The sequence below is a fragment of the Ischnura elegans genome, chromosome 1, assembly GCF_921293095.1.
Source record: "Ischnura elegans chromosome 1, ioIscEleg1.1, whole genome shotgun sequence".
Lineage (NCBI taxonomy): Eukaryota > Metazoa > Arthropoda > Insecta > Odonata > Coenagrionidae > Ischnura > Ischnura elegans.
Window position 1 is genome coordinate 160401268 of NC_060246.1, and position 25908 is coordinate 160427175.

Genomic DNA, 25908 nt, shown 5'->3' on the forward strand with positions numbered 1-25908 from the left:
CATAATCTTTACGAAATCTGAAGTTCAAATAAATGATTCAATAGTTAATGTTCATCGGCCAATGTCCCGCTGACATTGGTTGGTTCCCAGGGAAACTTGCGCAGGGGGGGCACTTACCTCTCTTGGAGGCCGCCGCGGACGGTGGCCTGGGCTGCTGCTGCTGCGAAGACGCCTCCGCCGCCTTCCGCTTGTGGCTGCACAGTTTGCCCATGTCGGGCAGCGGCAGCTGGGAGTTGTCGTCCGACCACGCCTTGCCCGGCACCTGCAAGAAAGAGAGCGCGTCACGTCAGATTCACGCTTGTCATACGGCCCGAAGTGGGGCCATGGACCACACTAAAATATCGCTCACTGTGATTGAATCAAAGACACTGAGAAGTAGCTGACTGAATATTTGAAATCAGTGTCACTTAGTGCCAACTCCCAACACATTCTGCGACTGCACATGGTGCGTGCGCAGCGCTCCTCTGAAAGAGGAATGAGCGTGATGCCTGTGGTTTGGTGGAGATATACAATCGACGACCCACTTAAAGGCGCTTATGAATTCAAAACATTCCATCGTGATCCTCATTTTCCAGGCATATTCACGTAACTGGAATGATACAGAGGATCGACGTCTCCATATTACCACAGTTGCAACTCCACATATATATGACTCACTTATCGTCAGCGACTCGGGTCGCAATCACAGTTTGGAATCACAGATAGTGACGCCAGTCACAATTTAAGTAGTGATTCGGAAGTCACAGTTGGGCCTTTTCATCTCAAATCAGGCGGATATCGCAAAATCACGTCAGGTGACCATCACCGATTTCTCTGAAATTTATATATATGTGAAAGCAGAATCCTTATAATGAATAATGATCACTTTATCTCCGCTCAGAAATGAACCGTTATAAAATTATAATCCTTTGAATATTACTAAGTTAGGCCTCGGAGTAAAAAATGAAAAATCATATGAGTGCTTATTATTTCATTTTGAAGAAAATGCATTTCTGCACATTCTGACTTAACTTTCAAGTAATTTGAAGTAATGATAAATAATTAGGACTTGTTTAAACAATAAAAATTAGTAATTATTTAACAATTAATTACCTTAATAGGCCATCTATTATTTTCTTTAAAATCTCTCGGTGGCTAGTTTAAATATTTTGCTAACAAATAAAAAAGGTAGTATTTTTATACTTTTTGTTTTAAGGCATGTCAAAGTTGGCATGCTTTCGACCAAATACACACCTCTCGTACACCAAGATTGCATACCTTTAAGGAGAAAAATGAAGATTCATTCCACTTAGCATGCATAATGGATAAAAAGTTCCTATCTGATGGATGCTACCTATTGGTAGCATTAATTACTAAATGCAAGTTCAATCTTGTGTACTTCCATGACGTCAAATTTGTGCAGACTATTAGTGTTACTAATTGGAAACGGTGGATGTATCGCAATTTGCACAGAGTATTTTTCAATGGCACTTCAAATAAGTCTTATAATTTGAGCCACCTGGTATAATTTGATGCACCATGTGGATGCATAAACGAGACGAGATGTCATTCTTTTCTAAACATACTGCAGTGATTTTAGCTATCCACCAGGTTTTGGAAAGGCTTGCGCGTTCCTATGACCCCTACGGCTGCGCTGGCGGGATTAATTCGCAATCCCGCCAGCAATCGCAATTCGCAATTATTCCCGGTAGGGCCGCCCATGCCAGATAGGTCGAAGGGTAGGAGCCAGACGAAAGGTAGTCCACGCGACGGTGTCACGTAAAAAATGGAATGGAAGTGGGGAACCCTACGAAGTATCTCTTCCCTGAAAACATGGAGTTCGATTGAACGAGCCTCGGATGGAATAGCCCTTAAGGGCGGGTGTCGTAGGTAGCAGTGAGGTCGGCAAGATCCTCGGGGTCCTAATCATGCAAAATCCTTGCAGAGACACACCATCATCATCTTTTTCAGCATCAGCAGCAAGGATGAGGACAAGAAGACCAAGATGATGGATAAGAAAAAGGATTCGATGAATGTAGGGACGTGGAATGTTAGGACAATGATGAGGGCGGGGAAGTTAGAAAATATCAAAAGAGGAATGGAGAAAGGGAGGATAGATATCTTAGGATTATGCGAGGTGAGGTGGAGTGATAGGGGGACTATTGGAGTGATGGTTATATGGTTATATATAGTGGTGGGGAGGAAAGTCAACGAGAGGTAGCTTCAGTATTAAACGGGAAGATTGGTAAGCGTGTGGTATGTATAGATCAAGTAAGCGATGGAATTCTTGCGGTAGAAATTGAGGCACGATCCACCAACATTGTGGTGGTGAATCGTGCCTCAATGGAAACAAGAAATCATAGGGAAGAAGAAGTAGATGAGGTGTATGAAACGCTCGAGGAAATAATTAGAGAAACTCCGGGTAAGAAAAATCTGGTAATATTGGGGACAGGAAACGAAATAGGAGAATTTGGATTAGGAATTCGGAACGACAGGGGTGAGAAAGCAGCAGAATTTTGCAGGAGAAAAAAGTTATTCATAAAAAAACACTTGGTTTAATCATCACAAGAGGCGAAGGTACACATGGAAAAGTCGAAGGAATATTGGGAGATATCAGATAGACTGCATCATGGTAAGGCAGAGGTTTAGGAAGAGAGTGAAAAACTCGCGCAGCTTCCCTGCAGCGAATGCGGATTCAGACCACAATTTAGTACTTATGAAATGCAACGTCAGATTCAAAAGAATATGAAAGTTAGGAAGGCGAAGAAGTGTAATGTAGAAGCCCTGAAGGGGAGTATGAAGAGAGAATATCAGGAACTAAGTATACGAGAGAGTGGAAGTACGCAGAGTGTAGAGAAAGGGTGGGATAATATTAAAACTGGAATAGTCAAAGCGGCTGAGAAGTCAATTGGTTACATTGAAAGTGAACAATAAAGAAGCCGTGGATAACGGAGAACACGATTAGGGAAATGGAGAAGGGGAGGAAGTGGAAGAACGTGGACACAGAACAGGGCAAAAGAATGTATAGACAAATTAATATTCGATTACGGCGTGAAACTAAGAGAGCAAGGGAGGCTTGGTGGAAAATAAAATGAGAAAGAATGGAAAAGTTTCGGAGGAAGGAGAGGTAGGCGCGTTATATGCCAAAGCTAAGTCGCTATTGGGCGGCAAAAGAGGGCAAGCCATGCCTTAAAGTAAGGCTAGATACTAACCGAGCGGAAAGAGGTACAGAGTAGATGGAAGGAATACGTGGAGCATCTGAATGAAGGAAGAAACAGGCCGTAGAGATGGACTTTAGAGGAGAAAAGTGAAGTGGAGGAGGATAATCTTGGGCCGGGGAACTTAGATTCGGAAATTGAGAGAGCCCTTCGTGAATTGAAGGCTAAGAAAGCAGTGGGCGTGGACAATATCCCATGTGAGCTGCTGAAGAATCTAGGGAGGGATAGTAAGAAAAGGTTTTTCGAGCTAGTTCGCAGGATCTATGAGAGGTGTTGGCCGGAAGATTTCGTGAAGACGATTCTAATTCCTCTACCGGAATAGAAAAGAAGCTGTTGAATGCGGAGACTACAGGACTATTAGCCTATTATCGCACGCGGTGAAAGTGGTATTGAGGATATTGAACAGACGAATGGAGGCGAGGGCAAACGAGTATTTGGGCGATGATCATTTTGGTTTTAGAAAAGGGAACTCTACTCGTGACGCAATTGCGATAATGAGGTCCTTGGTGGAGAGGAACCTAGAATATGACCAAGACGTCTATGCTTGCTTTGTGGATTTTGAAAAAGCATTTGATAGAGTGAACTGGGTAAAGTTAATGGATATTCTCCAGAAAACAGGAGTACATTGGAGTGATAGGCGACTGATTCGTAATCTTTATATGGCCCAGATTGCGCAAGTGAGGGTAGCGGACGGAGAATCTCTTTAACGTGTACGCTGAAGAGATGGTAAGGTAAGCGTGGGATGAGTTAGAAGCTGGAGTAAATGTGGGAGGGATGATGTTCAAATCAGTGAAATTCGCGGACGATCTGGCGTTGATTAGCCAGTCAGCGAGGTGGCTTCAGGCTCTTGTGGATGCGTTATACGAGCGTTGCGAGGAATATTGGATAAGGATTAATCACAAGAAGACCAAGGTTATGCGGTTTTGTAAAACATCACGAGCGAGGAATGTGAAACTTAATGTGAAGATGGGTGGTGAAAAACTTGAGCAGATTGAGCAACTCAACTACTTAGGCTTATTACAAATAAAACAAACTTTTTCTTGTGTAAACACAATATTCCTCTTCTGCTGTGTCCGTGGACATATCTATCATCACAGTTTAAAAGTAAAAATAAAGAAACTGTAAATAATACAAATGATCTCTGCCACTAACGTCATTAGATTGTATTACTGACAAACAGTAATTACGCGAGTTTGGTTCTTACATAAGCAAAAATTATCTTTTTTTTTTATTTTTCCTGTAGAAAATGTACATTTTTTTAAGATTTACCCATTTATATCCCCCACGAAAATACTAAAGATTCTTCCTAAAATGCCCAAAAAAATTAAGAAATGAGCTAAATTTTCTTATGGGATTCATTAAAGGCAGCAGTATTCTCTTCTCAGTATAAGGCTAGTAGATTCATTCTCCGTCTCAGGGCAGGACCACCACCGGTTTGAGATTTTAGTGGTCCATCCAAATACTCGTTCTCAGACAAAATCCATGACAGGCATCGTTGCCTTGTACTTGGTAAGTCATTACCTTGGAAATGGGCGCGAGATTAGTGACTCCGTACGAAGTCCCTTAAGAAGAGGTGTGCTCGACCCTGTTTGGAATTATTTTGAACGGTTGATTCCGATTGGTTTGCAATACGATCGGAATTTATTGTGTTTAACAAAATTTCATTCCAACGACAATATGAGCCCTCGCGGCGAGTCGTCGGAGTGAACATTTTCAAACAAAACAAACGCCGATCGCATTGCAACTAATCGGAACAAAAACCGGTCGGAATAATTCCGAACAGGGACAAGCACACGCCCCCCCCCCTCGAGGCGACCTTCAATATCAAATGACCGAGAGGGTAAGAGTCCCAGATAGAATTTTCTGTAGAAATTCAAGAAAACGTTTCCCACAGAATCTTCAAGACTTTTGTACAGAATTTATGAAGAGTTAGTTAAAAAATTGAATCGCTCTTCCAAAGAATTTCTACAGATTCTGCAATAGAACAACAGCACATTCAACAGAATTCCTACGTAGTTTATGCAGAAGTTTCTACGGAATTCTTAAGAACGTTTTGCAGAAATTCCCAATCATAAACTTCTAGCTGCGCTTGCTCTGAAAATTGAATGGGGAACTTGCATGAATTTTTTTTATTTCACAGGCGGACAGAAAATTATTTTCTGAATACAACAAAGAAAACCGCATGTTTATCTGAGTTTTCCTTCGCGAGATATTTAATGATAAATATTACGAATTTTAAAGCGCGGGAAAAACTACCTCACCCCCCAGGCCACTGCCGACGAAGCCTCGATGACGTCAAAGGTGCCTAAACATCACGCGAAGCTATTGTTGTGATTGTTTGTTATAGTTGCCAGCAGTTGTGAGAGCTTCGTTTGTTAGACGTGTTGATTATTTTATATTTAAAGATAAATATCCGACGATAGAGGCTTGGGAGCCCTCATATTTTGCATTATTTATAATATTAATATCTGGGTACGGGCATAAAATATAAAACTGGAGCAGTTAAACCAAAAATTATATAATACCTAAATAACATCGTTGTAGGAGTCTGAGCCACGGCCATTGGAAGGGGGATACGTTAATTGTAAGTTGATGTTATCGACGGCATATCATTCATTTAAGTATGCAATTAGAACGATTTTGATGTTTACGGATGTCCGCTTAGCTTTTATATACAATAACTTCATCCGTTTATTCGTAGGTACCGGAGAGTTCGTCGTTTAGGACTGTCTGTGCTTGTATTATGGGGTGAATTCCAGTCAATGCAACTTTTTCTCGCTGATTGGAGACATCTAGGAACATTTTTGTGCCAAAATAGTGTTATTTTCAACGTGACGTCTCCCGTTAAGCTACTGCTAATAATCACAGTGCCAGTGGTTGTAATGCACAAAGTTTGACAAGGTTGAAAAATATCGGCCAAGAGTTGTCAGTGTTCCATCGTGATTGAATTGTAAAAAGTGCTATTACGATATCGATAAATGTCTAACCGTAGAGTAAAAATTGTCATTGGCGTGCTTATCTCCGTTGTTCACCGTAGATATGACATTTCACGATCACGCTATTGAAATAAAAACTGTAGTGAAGTTTGTTATTCCATTATTTCAACGAATAGTAGTGAGAAATGTCACCTGTGTCACTTGTGTGGGCTAATTTAAGGGTTTAAATCAGTGAATAAATAGTTGTATTCATCATAACGAGTTCTGCTATTGTAAGTTGTACGTGATGAATATAAGAATGTGACAGTGACATCCAGTTTTTGATAAGAGTAATTGCCTATTTCCCGCTATATTTTTATGGTATATGCTAGTATATTGTTTATGGATTTACCTATATTATTGAAATGTTGTAGCTTGTGTGTGTGTTGGCAGCGGAACCGATCGCGATCTCACATGTGGATTGTGTGCAGACTGTTTTGCTGTGAATTCGTACCGTAGGACGGATAGGACTACCTTCTCCGCTAATCCGGCGTTGCCAAATTCAACAGCACAGCTTACTCTAATGTCAACAGCACAGCTTACGATCGTTATTCTCTAGTATTACAAGTTTCTTTTACAACTCGATTTGCCGCCAACGTATAGCAATAATTTGTCTTAACAAATTCCATGAGGGTCATGGCATCAATTTTTGGTGTCCTAAAAAAAGGCTGGTGTCCTAACATCCCATGCCACACGCCTTATAGGCGGCTTGCGGGGTATTATGTAGACGTAGATGAATTTCAGGTGTACTATTCGAACGAGTGGCAACATTATCATCCATTTTTCTGATAAATAAAACACACGAAGTGAAACGCTTGTACTTCATCATCCCGATGCCGCATTATTAATATCCCAAGTAATAATCTAGGCACAATAGCAATAGGAAAACTTGCCCAAGAATAACAGAACAAAATAAAGTGACGATGAGCGGCTAAATACTCCCTCAAAACAAATTTTACCCCAAGCGCTCAGCGTATTTCCCTACTCCCTACGGTTGTTTAGGCACCTATGACGTCACGCCTGGCCTCGGCAACGCTCGGGTGTCTTCGCGCAGTGGTCGGCTCAGAGAAATTTTTCTCGATTTTAAATGCATTTTTTTTATTTCTTTTGATGCTGAATGGAGAAACTGAAGGTATTTTTGCGAGCTAATGTATCCCTTTGACTTATTCAAAATAGTTTTTAGAGCAATCTACGACCCATGCAAGTTCCTCATTCTAGATACAGAAATATTATTTCTGAAAACATATTCTCGGCATTTATTCTATAGAACACATATGATAAACAAAAAATATAAACGCAGAAAATAACGGCCAGTGTGAAAATAGAACGCATGACCAACGCATTGAGACCCTAGTGCACTCACTACTACACCAACGCAACACAAGTGGTAGATTATGCGGAACTCAAATACCAATAGGGTTGGCATAGCATATATTACAACTTCTGAGTCGTCATATTTGATACCTGTAATTTTGAGGCAAGATTGTAATAAATATAGTACTTCATGGTCTTATTTTAATGACAACATTATCACCGTTACCATTTTTCCTCTCAGAATTTGCACTTATGAGGAAAAAATAGGGGCAGCCGTGAATAGCATCGAGAGGCCGGACGCGAAGGTACTCCTGGAACGACAGACGGTTCCTCAATCCTCACTCGTAACCCGACAACTTTTCAGAAAAAAAGAACACGCGAAAAACCAAAACGGGATAATTACATGCCAAGGCAGTGGAAAAAATATGAACTTGACGCTGATACGGTTGGTTAAATTCAGAGGAGGAAAAAACAGCTGAAAAGTAAGTTACGCCAGCGATCACTTTTATGAGCCATTTATATTACGCTTCTGGATCTTGCTGACCCATGATGTATGCAAATATTATTACGTACGGAATAGTACTTTATTAAATTAATTACGAAGAATCTTACTCCTGTTACCGTAAAAAGTGTATAATGCCGAGTATTTTTAATCGATTTCATTTTTAAATAGCTGCCGTCGATTAAGAATTTTTTTAATCTATTTTTTTGCTTAAATTTTATGCACGTGCCTAAATTATAACTATAAAGCAAGATAAATTCGAGGTGTCAATCAGTAATGGTCACTAATGATTGAAGATTGCGATCATGGAGAATGAAAGACATGATAATGGAGAATACCTTGGTTTCTTGGGGAGAATTCCTGAACTGCACATTCATCGGCAGTGGGTGGCAAAGAAAATGTTCACACGGCTTATGTTCATTTGGACAGCAGTCAACAAAACTACAATCTCCTTCCGCGGTAGGTCTTCGTGAAAACCTAACGGCCAGTGGATGTTGGAGAAGGAATTTTTTAAACTTGAAATAATACTAAGTAAGGTAGCAATGTCGAACCAGTGGAGCTATTTAAACATATATCAGATCCAAACACATTCCACTCCTTACATATCATATTTGACACTCAAGAGCTATAGATTCATCATGAATACATTTGAGATTTAAGCGGAAGAATTGCAGTCAATAATAATGCAGAAAAAAATTTTTTAAGATGAAGACATTAATGCGCACCACGTCTATGGTTTTGAGCATGTATTTTTTTATGAGTAAAACATGAACGTAGCGCTTCGGACCAAGGTAGGGTGGTATATTTTCTTCATTTTCTTTTCGTTATATGCTGTGATTGAGTTGTTGTCGGGGATTATTTCTCGTTGCTTCCCACCTTAGAATTTCTCTTTAAGCCATAAACTTCGCTATAATAAACATATCTATTCCGTTTTCAGTTTCCCCTTCACCCTTGAGCCTTTGAATTGAATCTGTTGATTAAATTATTAACGATTTACGACTCATTAATGCCAACCCCGGTCTCAAAAATTGAATGAAATCGATACCTCCACACCAAAAAAAATCAACAATCGCCCACTGAACCAAATCCGCTCATTTCGTACTACCAGGGCAGTGGCGGTATCGAAATATGTAAATAATTAATTAATGTATGTCAAAAGAGGAATTTTAAACGTTACTTAGACCACTCAATGAAGGATAAGCAAAGGGTTCTCTTCTTCAGCGTCTCGCCTGCCCCTACGAAGTAATTACTTAAATAACTGCGCGGTTATGCGAGAGCCAGATCTCAAGGTGTACATATTTATCGGATATAAAGAGTGGATTAATAAATGACTTATAAAACTTCTAAACCATTTTCAGGTACATTTTCTTGGTCTCAGATCTTATGCTCTTCCGACATTATAGCAGTCTCTTCGCCACCAACGTCACACAGCCCAAGCAAAGGCGGCTTTCATGGACAAGAGGCCGAGACTGTGTTCGATGAGCAGAAGAATGGAGAGAAGGAAACAATACGAGAACAAAATTCGTGTGGGCAGCGGCACTCTATGGTTCAGAAGCTTGGACATCGGAAAAAGTGATCGGAAAAGAATCGAGGTCCTGGAGACATAGAGGAGGATGCTGCAAATAAATTGGACAGACATGGTGAGAAATTATGATATGTGTAGAAGAATGAAAGAATAAAGGACACTGTGGATGACCGTAGGCCAAAGATGACCACGGTGGATTGTCCACGTAATGAGAGACAGAAGTTACGCCCGAAGCGCGACAAAAAAATGGTCAAGTCCCCAGACGATGACCGAAGGACAAGCATTGACAGGACATATTAAGAAGTACAGTAAGAAGAGCCTCAGGAGATAGGGAAAATTGGAGGACAGCATCTCCGGATATCATGTATGTACGTAGGATGCCTCTAAATGTACTATCGTCAAAGAGGAGTAAATTTTTCCGGGTAAACAATATCCTCAGGAAAAACGCAAATTAAAAAATTTTACTCCGGAAATTAAAAAAAGACACAGATGTCAAGGAAATTTAGAAGTTCGACACCATTTTGGTCGCCTGCAACAAAAGGGAGGTAAAAAAGTTTTCTGAGATGTTTCATTCCTTCAACGAAAATGAAAAGGTTTGAAAGCTCTTTTGAAACCTAGACGAATCCAGTTAAAGGAAAAAGTGAATTAATGAAGGATAGGCGATGCACATGAGTCACTGAAGTTTTAAGAAAATATGGCCCAGCTCGCAGCGGTGCATTACTATCTTCACCTGGTGGCATTGAGAAGACGCGACCCTCGCGCAATTGGACTTTTTCGGCGATGTATTGCTTGCTCTAAACCTGAGCTATCATCTCGAAATTTAGACTACATAAAGTAGACCCTGGGCCATATTTTCCTGGATCTCACATTTGAAATATTTACCTGAGCGATAATGTTTTAATTTTCATGTTGAAAATGCGCACTCAATTTATCCTAAACATTACAAAATGATAGCGTTATGTTCGAAAGAGTAAAAGGTCATCAAAAATTTAAGAATGTGAGTGGGGGAGTGATGCAATGCCCTCTTCTTAACCGAATTGACCCTCAGGTCCAAGTGAAGACTCGAACTGACGCCGAGGACGCCAAGGTGAGGGTGCGAAACCGCCGTCACCTTGCAACAATGGGCGCTGTGGGAACCCGAATAATGAAGTGGCCCTTATTTCACCTATGCGTAAGTAAATGAGGCGGAGTGTCTAGGAGGAGGGCGAGTCAGGGCAGCGGCGAGGGCGGTCGCTCCTTGCCGCGGGGTCACGCGTCGCTGGCCCGCGACAGATGGCGAACGGCCGCGGGCCCCGATGTGGCCGAGCTGATAACGGCGGCGGTGGTTGGCTTGGACAGGGGCGCGGGGGCAGGTGGCCCCCTTCTTCAACGGACACACGCCGAAAAAAGGGGCGCTCCACCAATTTACACCGCTCAGCAGACAGACTTGCTTTCAAAAATCCGAAAATTAAAAAAATAACGTAGTAGGCAACTCCTTTAGGGATTGGGTGCTGGCATATCAACTGGGTGCTCAATTTTTTTTATATCCAGTGCAAATATTAAAAAATAAACATTTAAATGACGATCATAAATACAGTAGTTTACATAATTATGGGCTTCGCTCATTAAAGGATGGACTGTTGTCGCAAAATTAAACAAAGGTTGCACTTCAATACAGCCGTAAGCAATTCAAGCAAAATAATCTGTGCGGCTGCATTGGCGTGCAACTTTTAGTTTGATATTTTTTCAGCCATCACATTTCTGTCCCCATCAAACTTCTCGTTACCATTTTTCCAAAGCTGGCATTACCTTTACAACGTACCCGCCTAATAGCAAGTAATTCCTGTTAGATTTGGGCTGCAGTCATGAGTTCGATTTCGTCGCGAGACTCGTTTTGACGGAACTAGAAAAAAACGACCAATGATCTCTGCTGAAAAGTTTTCTTTTTACGCAGTTTAAATTCAGTATATTAATTATCAAGGATCATTATTCGTGAATCCACACTCACTATTCACAATCCCTATCATACATGACATACTGAGCGGCTGAGTATAAGCAAGGATGTGCATTTGGTCAAAGCGATTCGCGTCAACAACGCCAGGCGAGTGCCACTGCATCGGAAAGCGTTGAAAAAAAAAGTGATATGCATTTAAAATCGAGGCATATAATAGCGCAAAAACTGTAAAACATCAAATAATGCCAAAGCGCTTACATATACAGGGTTATTATAAAAGAATGGTGCGGTTTTGAACATGTTTTAAATGAAAACAGAATTACTTAGTTCATATTTTTTATTTTTCAAACTTGCCGTCTCAGACAGTTTTTTTTATGATTAATAAATTTCGATATGTGCGTCTTTAGTTGCTTGACAAAAGAGAAACCCGAACTCGACATTAGCCTACTCCTAACGAAAAGCGCAATGGGGACCTCGGCTTAACGTCACCAGCGGATCCAGGACAGGGTCAAAGGGGGGGGGGGGGCTGTCCTCAAGAAGGCTCTTATCTCCGGTATATATTCGACAACTGAAATAAATTACCGTTTTATGTAGAGAAAATTGGTTACCTAAGAGGGACTATAACCTCCCCTAGCCCCACTCTGGATCCACCACTGCCTAGCGCCCCATCCGACGGAAGGAGTGCTGCACGTGATGTGCCCTCCTCAAGACACTCAAGCAGTGATCGGGCAGCCTCTGAAAAAATCTCTTCCACCATAACCCTAATATCTCCCTATGAATTGCTGAAACCGCACCATTATTTTAAGATAACCTCATGCAACAATGACTTTTTTCAAAGAGGCATACTTAGGTTGTAAAGGTTTTAAATCAAGCTATGCACTTTTGATCGTAATAAAAGTAAATATTCAGTAATATTTATTATGGTGATTTTATTATCATTAAACATTTTCAGTGAATTCTTTTCGCCAACTGTAAGTATTTTCTCTGTCCCCTGTCGTCCATCTTCCTGCAGTTACTACGTTTTTCTCCAAGCAAGACAATTCTCTCCACCACTCCTTCCTTCCCCACCCAAGGCGAGCAAAGATTCGCCGCGAGCTTGAAAGTGATTGGTTCCTAAATGTCGAGGGAACAAGATCTACGAGGACCTATTATTTCAATTATGAATATTTTGGCTGCGGAAACATTTAAGAAACAAGACTCTTACTTGAAAATTTTGCTTCTAGAAATGCGGAATAATGTAACTAATGCGGTGCAATTCTAAAACTGTCCTGTAGTGTTCCAGGCATTATCGGTATTTCTCTTCCCGACGATTTTTAGAACAATCGCCGCGGCCGTTTTAATAATTTCCAAAGAAGTATTATAAGGACACAAAGAGATCGCCGAGAGTATCGAGTGGTCGGAATGATTTTGGTAACGCTAGTAAACCGCAGTCGGATGATGAGCATCCACTAACAGGGATATAGCTACATCAACAAACTCCCCCGCAAGCCGCCTAGAAAGGCTTGCGGCAGGGGTTGATAGGACACGAGCCGTATACATATGAAAAGCAAATGCTCAAACAAAATTACGACTAGCATTTATTTAATTCCTTCATAGTTTGGCGAAAAAAAGAATTCCCATAATTACCAGTTTGGCAAAATATTTCTCTTAATTTATTTCTTATTTATCGCTTCTGTCGGACCTGGAAATTAAGTGGGGTCCTAAGATGATGTCACTTAGTCGGATAGCGGTGGTATGATGATTCTATCGTCTAAGACAGGATTAAAAAAAGAGGGCACTGCCAACTCAGGAACGGCAATTTCCCAGCCTTCTACCTCTTGACGATCTACCCAATGTCTACTTCGCGTAGTTTGCAAAACAACCCATGTTTAGATGGCGGGAAAAACATACCGCGTAGAAGAATGAATACTTTGATTGAATTACCTTTTTATAACTTTTTCCGCGTCGTCTCTTCCAACAAAGCCACGAACAACGTTTTTGGTGACATTTTGGCGAGGGGAGGAGGTAGAAATCGCCCTCACACGTCATTTGCATTGTATGATTTAGGAATCACCTCGATCAGGCTCAGTCGGTCTGAAAATCCAGCGTCCACGTATCCGTACACGCGGCGGTCGAATATTAACTATAAACGCACCGGTCTCTCTGCCCTGCTCTCAGGCGATTCGAGTTGTCACCGGTGGAGTCTTTGACACGCCGAGGTCAGCAGCACCTCGGGGGGCGGCGGGCGTTGGTTGCAGAGAATACAAGAAGTACTGCTGAATGCGAGATTCCCCAACCTCCCACCCCCCGTACATTCCTCCGATACTCTGCCGGCAACTCTGGATTAGCGCGCTTCACGCCATTTCTATAGCAAAGATTATTGTGAAGAAACTCAACAGGGAAGGGAAAAGGTAAATTTGGAGGTTATGGAGTAAATAAGCGTTTCCTAAAGAAGCATCAAATGCACAAGCTGACGTTTTTGATAGCACATCGGCGGAATAGCGAAACCAATTACGTCATTTATGAAGATTCCCGCCCCTATGTTTAAAACGACGCGATAATAGACAAAATGCTCTGCCGGTCGAGCGAAGTTCAATAAGTGGGGTGGGAGGGGTTGGATGATGCAGCAGCGTGGTGGTGGCTGCTGCTCTCGCGTTTCGAGGGCGACGCATCGGGCGCGCCGATTGCACTGGTTGGGAGGGGGGAACTCAAACAGCGTCCCCCCCCCCCCCCAAACAGCCTCTCTCGCGCGCCTCTCCGCGGAAAAACCGGTTCCCACTTCTACTCGCTCGACCGCTGCCTCGCGACACATCGCGCTCTGCTCTCGCGAGCAAATGGCCACGCGCGCAGCCTCCCGTCCCGACGAACAAGCTTCGAGTCCTCGTCGATTCACCTACAATTCGTGAAGCTCGGTCGAAGTTGAATATCACAACAGTCGACTATATACGACACTTATACTCGACTTGTACGAGTAGACAGCGGTTGCGAACGTATCGATAGAGGATACAGTCGATCTCGATTCGATCAATCAAGCCCGGCTTAATCGTCGAAGTGAACTCGACTTTTATTAGCAGTCCACTACGATATTACGCTAGATTCGTAGGGGTGGAAGGTGACTGCGACGCACAGCGATTAGAGTACCTACGAATTGATTGAATATGTGGTTGATCTTGATTCCATCTATTTGCGATGTTGAAGCAGCTTCAGTTTGAATGCAGAAGTATTATATGACTATGCATAGCGGAAAACGTAGCTTTAACAACGGAGGAAAACAATATGGATACAAATACATTTTTCAAAATTACTACGCACGTATGATCAATTTTACTTTATATTTTTTTGCCAAACTTTAATTTTTCCTGTTAGCAGAGGTGAAAATATCCTCTTTCACCTCCGTCATTCCTATGTTTTTCAACCAATGTCATCAAAAAGCGTAGTTGTATTTTTGTTCTTTTTCGCGCTTCTGCGCTGGAAACAATAGCCACGTACCGTTTTTTGATGTGAAATTATAGCAATCAACTTCAGCGCGTAAGCCACCCGAGATGAACGGTAACAATATTTGTCAGTATTCTTAGGTTATTATTTCGTATTCATCAGTATTCCTTCCTCATTTCTAAATTGTCCCATTCTATTCCTTCAACAAGATGCAGTGTTTATAGATATACGTTAGTCCCGATCTCCACGGAATACGAACGATACTGCTTTAGAGTGGGCTCGTAGTCATCACATTCCAGGAATATTCGCATTCCGCATTTCGCTCTTCCACTTCCTTTAAGCTCGACCCTGTCATAATTGAACACTTTCAATGAACGATGAAATCAAATGTTACAAAGTGTCACATAGGTAACTTATCCATTAGTTTCTGCGACAGTGCAGGTGCGTAAGTAGTCGACTCCTGAGCGGGAGACGTAGCATTGAGGATTTCACCCGTCATCGTTTTTTCATCACTGCTTTCTATTTCACTTTTACGGACACAATCAATACACAATTCTTTCTATGGTTTGCTCTCAATATTCTGATTTTCTGCATGATGATATTTATTCCTTGCATAATATATACCGAACGAATACACTTGCAATACAGAGAAATACAGTCTGTGAAATACCAATGAATGCAGTAGGAATACCAAGAAATATTGGAGGAAAATCAATGAATACGAAAGGAGTACTGCTGGTTAGCATTCCCGAGTCTCAATATTGAGTCTATATATCTCAATGAGTACTCTTGAAGCACAAGGAAAACGGACTGCTGATAAATACTGTGGGTACATATAATGTTACCCTTAACCTTCGCCACGCTTCACTCGGACAATAAACAAATGGAAGGGGTGGCTCGTCATCTTTGAGCGAAAACATTATGCAACAGCGTGAAAACGAATTTTAAGCTGTGATATGGGGTATAAGTTAGTTTCCCTAAGGTATGCGGAGGACACGCTAGGGGAAAAAACACAAAGAACGCTCGTAATGAACTCGCATACAAAATAATGGATATTAATATATTGTTTTTGCACAAAGATGAGGATTTTATGGGTAATAAAGCTGCATGAAATAATGTTGAAAAACGAAAAAAAGTTATTGGGTACTCTCCATCACCAAAACGCCACAATGACGCCATATATCCATCCTTTCGAATGAATCAATTGATGACTTCAAGTGCGACAGCGTTAGCTTTCTAACGAGGCGGTGAACAGCCTTATATTTATGTTCTGCCGTAAATGACTATTCAACGGAAATACCACCACCAAACAAAGTTGATAAAAAGGCACGATGGTATGATGGCATAATGGCTTAAATTATGACCTAAATTCAATATTTTTCAGCGTAAATACAAATTTAATACGAAAAGGGTTTTAGAGAGGTGTGCAATGACGCATACAGTGAGTCCTCGTTTAACGTTGTTGATTCGTTCCTGAAAAAGTCGACGTTAAGCGAAACAACGTTAAACGATGCAGTGTTTCCCATAAGAAACAATGTAAAAAATTTAAATTGGTTCCTAGCCATGTTCCTAACAATCCATTTCTTCGTGAAGAATCAAGAATTTCCCGGGCGAGAATCCAAGGAGGCCAATAGGGTGGTTTCCTTTTATTTTTTTATTGCCTAAATCGAAAGATTATTACTCCTGGAGTATGTATTTCGCGATTTTAGATTTTTAAATGACGATATCTATTTTTCGCGATTAAATGAAAAGTGAAAAATTTCAAGCGCGCAAAAACGCGACGCGTAAGTTGGAAAGTCCGGGCGCCGCATTTCTGGTTCCCCCTCTCTCCTTGTGAAGTGACCTTGATCGAGGCTCTGAGCGCTGATAGGACGCAGGATGCTAGCGGATAGCTGAGTACCTTGCTGAATGGTAGCGCTTGGCTTAAAAAAGGTTTATTAATACCTTATCAAACGAAGAAAACTTTCCGACCTTAGCCAGTTTTAATAGGTGATTATTAAGACATGTTTCCCTGAGCTCTGTGCCTCATGCATGCATTGGTAACCTCAGACGATGTATAACTCCTATCCTCTCGTGTAGAAACTAGGTCCCTGTGACGTCACGCGGAGCGGAATCGCATGGGCGCCAATCTGGCCTTTTTCAAATGAGGATAAAATTTGACCCTTGCCATTCGTCTAAACCGGTATTTCAAAAACCAAATAATTTGTGTATTATGAATACACTAATGGTGGGCAACGAATCGCAATCAATGCCTATCGTTTTCTTTGATGAAGGAAACTACCCTATTATCGGAGCCGCAACTTTAAGCAGACTTTGTGACCAATCGGGAGACACCTGAATCAGGCCAAAACAGAAAAAATCTGAATCTGACACTCGGAAGCACGAGGATGAAGGGCGAGTCAATTTTCGTGATGATATGAATTCTTTAACCCGGCGGAAATCGCGAGAAACATTCATTACCGATTATTCACTTCAGCATGATAACGATTAATTCGAAACGAAACGAATTTTCATAACGAAAAGGTTGGGAAGAAGGCATTATTAAATGAAATATAAAAACTAAAAAGAAAGTATTTTAATGGCGAAACATCGATATTTTCAGTAACAGAAGAAATTTTAATTGTAAAAACTCGACATGCAAACCTAAAACTCGACCGATCTCTCCAGCAGTTGCACCTTCTTCAATTCTTTAAATAATACCAAGTCTTTGTTCTAATATCGCCGTTTTTTCTTCACGTCTGAAGAACCGCCAGGATAGCCACTCTTCTTCGTGGACATTTTTTTCGGTTGGCATCAGAAAAATAAACGGATAATGGGTAAATGAGGCGATAATTATTCGCTCAGACGCATATTTAACATACGCTACCCACGCCAACCTTTTCTGTCGAGCGAAAATTACCAATCGCATTAATATAGTAATATTTACTATACATCAGGTGCGCTTGCGTTCTATTCGCCATTCATTTTTTTTTCGCCGCGCATAATTTGAACAACGTTATCGCGAAGCAATAACGACGTTAAATGATCAAGGGTTTCAATTTTTGGGCAACGTTATCGTGAAACAACGTTAAACGGGACGACGTTAAACGAGGACACACTGTATATTATAGCTCGATCCCTCGACTGGATCCTAAACATCAACATAAGTGAATGTTTTGAAGCGTAACTGGTGTCCGAAAATATCACTTTTCCAATGTGATATGTTGATCAAACTTATGTAAAAAGGGAAGAAATACGAAAGCACGTAATGAAGGGAAATCGAGCATAAAGCTGCGTCAAACCAATCTTATGATTGTTGACCGTTGATGATAATGAATTATTATAACATGCCACTACATTTACTCCCCAGATAGGACCAAGCTGTTCAAATAATTTACTGCGCTTTTCAAATAAGAGGCCTGAGCCGCAGGCAGGTATAACTACTAACTGTTGTTGATAAGTGTTAACTGTTGAGGGGTTCATTTTTATTGGATGGCACACACAAGCGATCTACCTCGACCTAGGCTTAATTGATATGCTTCGCAAAAATTGTATGCATAACGGGCATTTTATCGCAACAAATTGATTTTTGTTTTAAATAATACTCAAAATAAATAAATCTTTTTTTGTTTACCAAAAATGCTAAATGCGATATTTCATTTATTTATTACATATTGTTACATGTAGGATGTCGACTGGTGGTAAAATGAGAATTAAAACAAATGAATGTAGTGCCTACCAATATGGGGACTAAGAAAAGGATACAAAAATAAACATATTTGGATACCACACAATAGCAAATGAAATTGGAGCCTCTCTCCCCTGGATAATCAGCTCAGGACTCTCAACCGCAGCGGAAATGGCCTCAGCCTCGATCCAGAATGAGAGGGACAAAGAGGGCTCAGAGGGCAAACCAAGGAACGAGGGAACTCATCCAGCACAGCATTATGTCTTTGTTACCTGTAGGTGTGCTATGCGACACCTATGTTTCTATAATCAGCCAAAGCGAGTTGTCTCTTAAGACAATGTAAATTGATTTCTCAATCGAAATTCGTATAGAAGTCAATTCGATAGGGAGGCAATAATATTGGAATAAAAAAATACATGAGCCAAACGGCTCTCAAGTCAGGATGCCCTAGGAAACTAATATTGAATTGGAAATGGTCGTTTCCTCTCTACAATGATTGTTGAAGTATTGAAATCACCTCAAGATATCCTCAAGATTTTGAGAATACTATTAATGCAAGAAATAATCAGTAGCACTACATCTACTGCTGTATCATGTCTAATTCGAAGGTCAAATGAAATAATAGCATGAAAATTTAGTCCGTAATTCATGAGATAGGACGAAAAAACGGCAACAACAAAAACTGCCCGACCGATTGCTAAGAATTGACAGCCGCACAATCAGTCAGTCAACCCTACTCTCCAATGATAAAATAAGGTACCGTTAATGCTATTTCAGTGGTTTCTTCACGCGAAGAACGCATAAGCATATGAATCAACAGAAAGGACGTCCACACTCACCTTGGGGTCGAAATTGAACACGGTTTCGAACTTTAACGGACATTCCAGGCCGCACTTGCAGGTTCCAGGCGTCTGCAGATATTCCTTCACGTGGTCCAGGGAAGACAGCTGGGTACTGCTAGGACTGTGGGTAAAGAGAAGAAAAAAATAGAAATTATTTCATGGAAGTGCAGGAGGCGAACCGGTATATGTCGCAATCCGTCAGAAATAATTCAAAACCATTAGTAAACGGAGGATCGGGTTGGTGCAGTGGCTATATGTTGGTTTCCCACCCCGTAAGTACGGGTTCAAATTCCGGCAGTGATGGATATTTGTCAGACTGCCCCATTCCCACTTGAGTTTCATGTTAAGGACATTTCTAGTACAGCACTCCGTCCGTTGGATGGGACGTTTACACGTGTTCCCTTTGGCGCCATTGGTCATGACCAGCTGATGCCGACGCCAGGCTTATCTCCGTCCTTCCTTCCCAAAAGCGCAAGTAGCAGTCAGTCGCCTCCTCCCAATGCCTACCTACCCAAAATAAACTATCACTTCCATAAATTCCAAAATTGATCACCCACGGAGAAGTCGTATTTATTCCAAATATAGATGGGACATCCCTCGCTCAGTTTTCTAAAGAATATTACATATCTCAGGTGTGTCCTGGTAAATCGCACTTCGGTAAACTACTGTCCGTTTGAAATGGCGTACTTCACGATTCCGAAGAGGATATGATCTTTTGGATTTGGTCAGGGGAATCTTAGTTCATTTCCTTACAATCAAGGGCTTGTAATTTTAAGGGTACCGGTGAATTATCATCAAAGCTGTCTACACATCAGACGAGATGTCTTCCCTCGGGCCTGGGGAACAGCACCCCACGGTCTGCTTTGAAGAGGGAGGCAAACTAACGCAGGGGCAGCAACTGACCCCGAGGTCAAGCAGAGTGGGCTCTCGAGAGAAATAGCAACACGTCAAGAGAAAAACTTCTCCCTCAGTAGAAACAAAATATTTGTTCCCCTCTTTCAACTAATCTGATACGGATTTTTTGCTCTGGAGTACATAGCGACTAGTTGTGACGCTCCCTGTTTCTCGTACAACAATTTTCCAAAATACACAATATTATTCCATATCAATAAAACTTTAAGCCCTTCTCTATGAATACCTAGACAAGACCATTCGTCAATAAGGCAAATAGAAAGGAAATATTCACTGCCAAAGATCCAGTCGAAAACCACGCCAGAAGACGCTTCACGTTCGTCGAGGGAATTAATGCCAAAAATCACTCACAAATTACCAATATCACAGCAAAACAGCATATCTTTGTGGAAGACTGGGGGATGTCCAAAGTGTTCATCGTTTCAATTCAATTCAATGACATCTAATTTTTAAAAAATCTTTTGTTTCAAAACACAGGCTCATCGATACGAATATTAAGCACCCGATAGACATGTTAACGAAATGAAACAATCATTCATATGCAATCTTATGTTTATGGAAGTGATTCCATAAAAATTAAAAACAAAAGGACAAATGAATGGAGTTATTATCTAGATCCTACATCCTAAGTTTGGAAGTAAAAGGGTTGGAGGTAGCTTGGCGGTGCGAACAATTACAGCGAACTCTTTTATCCGCCACGAAAAGAGAGAATTTGAAAATTTTTATTTATTCAATCACCTTCAGAGCCCCGAAAACAGCGGATTTAAGACCTCAACATCGGTGGAAACTAACAAACAACATTATAGGACGATCACAAACACCACGCCCTGGATAGGTGCAACCGACCCAGGCGGAAGTGAAACCCACTACCTTCGAATTGGCACTCGAGAACTTTACCCAGACGCCACCGCGACCGGCAAGGATCCACTGGGCAATGCAAGGATTAGTTGTCCAGGGAAGTTAAGGAAATCTGCATTCAGTCTCGTTTTCATTTGAACAATTCGTTCAAAACGAAACAAATGTAGACACATACGGATATATAACACGGAAGGCCCAATGTAAAGATAAGATTTTGAAGGAGGATAGTGAATCCATGAAGGTGGATTATTTGGATCCTATACGACGTCGGTACAGAATAGAACCAAATGGCAAATCTCTGGAATAGAAATTTTTAGTTTTTTTTTTCGGGGACTGCAATTCCAAACTGGCGGAAAATTAATTACTCTTCCTTTGTCTCTGCCAAGAGAGAGGGTATTTTAAAATCAGTTTTCATCGGTGACAATTAAGTAATTAGCTGATTATAGTTTCCGCCAGTCGTTTTGCCACATGCTCCAAAAACGGACGAACTGATCGACCATAGCTTTCGTCAAGACTTCTCGGGAAATTCCTCACAAATACTTCTAACGCTTTTGTTAGACTGCCAACCAAACACGTCTCTTATACTTCTCCATTTCAGATTAACGAAAATATTTACTTACGACGGATAAATTGGCCATTTTGAGGTTGGTCTGTTTTGAAAAACTCAATGTATTTCCAAAGGGTTTATTAATGCTGGACGAATATTCGAACAATAACGTCAAATAATTCTGAAACATAAACTAATACAAGAGACGTGACCAAGGCATTAGGAAACTTCTGTGAAAATGAACTGGAAAGTAATAAATTAATATTTTTTTAATGGATAAAGCTTGGTGCTTACGCTACAAAATATACACTAGAAAATATTTTCCCAATTCACAACCAGTAAGCGTAACTTCTGTTTGTTGCTTTTGGAGAGAGAAAAGAACGTTGGAGCACCTATCTCAAGGACAGGAACGTAATAGAGAACGCATGACCAGTCCGAACTCACACAATTTAGTTTTTAATGGAAGAGCGAACCAATTAGTCGATTGAGATAGAGCAAGCATATTGTGGGAAGAATTTTGGACAGGAAAGCAAGAGAGGTGCTATTTCGCATTCGTCCAACCACACCTTGAATATGCAGCGAGCATATTGGGATCCGGTGCAGAAAGACAATCCGTAAACTTAATAAAATCCTAAGGAAAGCTGCGCGATTAATCAAAATCTGCTACGGGCGTGCTGAAGGCGTTACACAGATTTTAAACGAATTAGGTAAGGAGCCGCTAGAGACTCGGCAGCTGCGCGCTAGGCTTACATTAGCAGGGTTCCCACTCCAACTACATTATAAAATTCACAGTTTTTTCCAGGTTTTCATGGTCTAAATGTCATCAAATTCACGATTTGCAGATAAGGCATTTTAGGCAGAAATATTGATCACGTAGCAATCATCGGCCGCACGTTAACTAAAAATGTAACAAACGCGACAGATGCCTTGAATGCAAATGCAGCAATGAGAGTGCTATCTATTATGACATCACCAATCGTTAGCAAAATTCAGGTCCGGCTAAAGGGTGTGAGTGAGAAAATGGAGAGAGCAGGGTGGCAGGGAAGTGAAGAAGTGCCTGATTTTTTGCCAGGGTTAACGTCTTCCAATCGCAGGCTTAAGGTCAATGTGCTGTCATGGCACACATGGACCAATTAATAATTGCGCTTCGAATACACGTGCGCAGATAAATGCTTGGACAGTATCTGCACGTGACTCGGCCTTGAAACATGATCGAAACATCGATTTTTCTTTTACTCTGCCAATCGTAGTTCTACAATCAAGTTTGAGAGATTTCAAGGGTTTCATGGCGAAATTCACGGTTATTTCCAGGTTTTTTCACGAAGGACGAAATTCACGGTTTATTCACTGGAACCCTGATTAGAATGCTTGAGTAATTAAGAATAAAAATCTTTCAGAGCGACACAGAGAACAACATATTAAACCTCCCCTACATTTCCAGGTAAGACAGAAACGCTAAATTAAGAAATATTTTGCTAAACGGATAGGTGTGGGAATTCGTAAATTCCCCGCACAATATGGGACTTTAATAAATGCTATGCGAATTTTAGTTAGAGCATTTCCTTTCGTAAACGCCTTGTGTCCTAGCACTCCCCGCCACACATCTACTGAGGCGGCTAGTGGGCGCCTTTCAAACCTACCTTGCCCTGATGTCCTGAAATTGATTGTACAGACTGTATTATGATCTATTCCCTCACTATCTCTTCACATTCTTTTCTCCGCTCTATGATTATTTTTACCTATTTCTTTTTTTCTTTAACACTTTCAAATCTCTTTTCGTCACTAAAATCAATTTGCTTAAATTCTTCCTCGCAACTCATGTCACTTTATTTCTACCGATTATGGCATTTTTCACACTCGATACCAAAGGCAAAATAGTTCATCGATAAGTCAAAGAGACGACGCAGTTCCTTGATTGTGGAATGGCTAGTTCAGAAATTTTAAAAAAATAAAAAAAAAATCGATGATATTTGTCCAGCCTTACTACCGCCAAAATACCTTCCAGTCTCGGACGAAGAATATCGAGGTATCCGATGTAAATTCGATGAAAATGACTGAAAGCACTTCATTGCGTTATTTACTACAAAAACAGAAAAAGACGATTACGAGCTTCGGGTTTACTTATTTACAACAAAAAATATGACCTCAGCGGACACCGAATCAAGGGATCTACTGGATGAAAAAAGGGACTTGGACGCGCATACAGAGATATTACGGCAATATTAATTATTCAAGGTGTATTTTTATACAAGAAATCGAAAATCTGACCGAAAAAATAATTGATTATTTACTTTTTCTCCGTTGAACAGTCATAACTTCAAACAGAATATAAATAACAATACTCTCGATATAGCATGAGCATTATTGGTACGGGTAGTCAAGTTTCGCCAGTCATTGGAACTTGGTCCGAGAAAATAATGGAAATACGACGAATACAAGAATGTAAATCCATGTAACGGACAATGATCGTGAATAGAGAATAATTTCAGCATGGGTCGTGTCACTAACTTCCTCCAAGTAATTCCAAATTCCGCCGCTTTGTTTCACCCGATGATTTTTTGTAAGGCTGAACTTTCACCGAATTCGAGCGCAGATTTTTTTATCATCGAAGTTGACGCAAAGTAATCGTACTGGGTGGAAGGGTAATAAACACATGAGGTCGTTCGTTCACTCTAACTTGAAACAAGAAATTATGAATTCGGTAGATGGAAAGAAAACATATGCTACGACGAAAAAACCAACCCTATCCAGCCAATTTTCTAGTAAGTTCAAAATGCGAAAATCCAGAAGTTGCCGCCCACTTTTCATGAGTTGGTGATGCCATTATAAGCCGGTTTGTTTAATGGTTCATAGACAAACTCTCATTGAAGGAAGGGATCCCTCGCGACAGCGTAAACAACAACCAACCACCTGAGGCCCAAGAACAAGGCTGATTAGTAGCAGAAAAGCGGCGACCCACTCGGTATGAGTTCGTTACATCATCACCTTACCTGCGAAAGGGTACAGGACATAGATCTGTCGTAACAAATAGCTCCAGAAATATGCGATGCATCCGGAAATGGATTGATATCGTCCTCTTAATTCCTGAAACTCTATCACGGTCGAAAATTGATAAGCGATCCTCTTGACCACAACGGCTTGAGTTTTCCATTCACTGTACAGGAGTCAGTCGATTGAGTGCTCACGGCGAGTGAGTCACTTGCAATTCGGGCGTGCCACACGCACGCACCTGCGGCGACGAAAAACCCCCCTTTCCGAGCGCGTGTTTGTGCTTATTGATTTCCTCCATTTCACAAAAGATACGCACTTTACAACGACACGTGCAGCCAGTCCCCCCCCCCTCTTTGGGGGCGCGCGGAAAACTTATAAAGCGCACGCCGCCTGCACGCCAGCAGCGAAACACGACACAGGGCTCCGACCGATCGACAAGCTCCGATAGAAAGAGAGAGAGAGAGAGGGTGGGGGGAGTAGTTTGGAAGCGCCGCTGCATTCACGGGACACAAATCATTTGCGGAAATGATACAATGCACGCTAACGCACGCCTTCATGCGTTGAGACGTACTTTATTCAAAGTGACTACGCGGGAATAAAACATGGTGATCAAAACGCTCGTATCTACGATGGAAACTAGATATTATCTCGCCCCATCCTCCGTTACTGCCCCGAAAATAAGAAATTAATAATTAATTGCGAAATGAAGAAAGAAAATGATTTTTCCAGGGTTAAAAGCTCTTGAAATATAGCGCATAAGTTTGGAGATAAGACACTTAAGAGTTAAAATGGATAGAACAATCAAATAGGCACATTCCCAAGTGGTCTGATTTCATTCAAGGGCCTTTCCCGGCCATCAGAATTTCGATGAAGTTTTGAGCAACATACAATAAATGTTTTATTTGAGCGGCACTGCGTGTATCAGTCAATTCTTGCAGAGGTATAGTCATTTTTACGAGCCAATGTCGTGGCCTCCCATAGCCTAGATCGATATTTTCAACAGCTTTGTGATATCGTATTTTTTATGGAAGGAAATGGCTGTGATGTACAGCTTTAGGTTATCAGTTGAAAGAGATTATAAGGCAGTACCTACATTTTAATTTAGGTAATTTAGCAAGAAGGCCAAAAAACGAAATAAATCTATGTGGACCACTTATTCACGCGGAACGTGATATTGAAAAGCACTTCTGCCCATATGTTTCGATAAGTTGAAACCAGGGATATAGAAGAA

At 41.1% G+C, this 25908-nt stretch overlaps 1 protein-coding gene across 2 annotated transcripts in view; it reads right to left on the reverse strand.

Moving 5' to 3' along the window:
- Nucleotides 1-25908, reverse strand: part of LOC124172730 — a 136692-nt gene that overhangs the window by 45407 nt on the left and 65377 nt on the right. For both annotated transcript variants that reach the window (XM_046552203.1, XM_046552211.1), the window contains exons 3-4: nt 19367-19490; nt 118-262 (exon numbers count right to left, since the gene is read on the reverse strand). In XM_046552203.1, coding sequence (XP_046408159.1) covers nt 118-262; nt 19367-19490 — 269 coding nt within the window. The remainder of the gene's footprint in view (nt 1-117; nt 263-19366; nt 19491-25908) is intronic.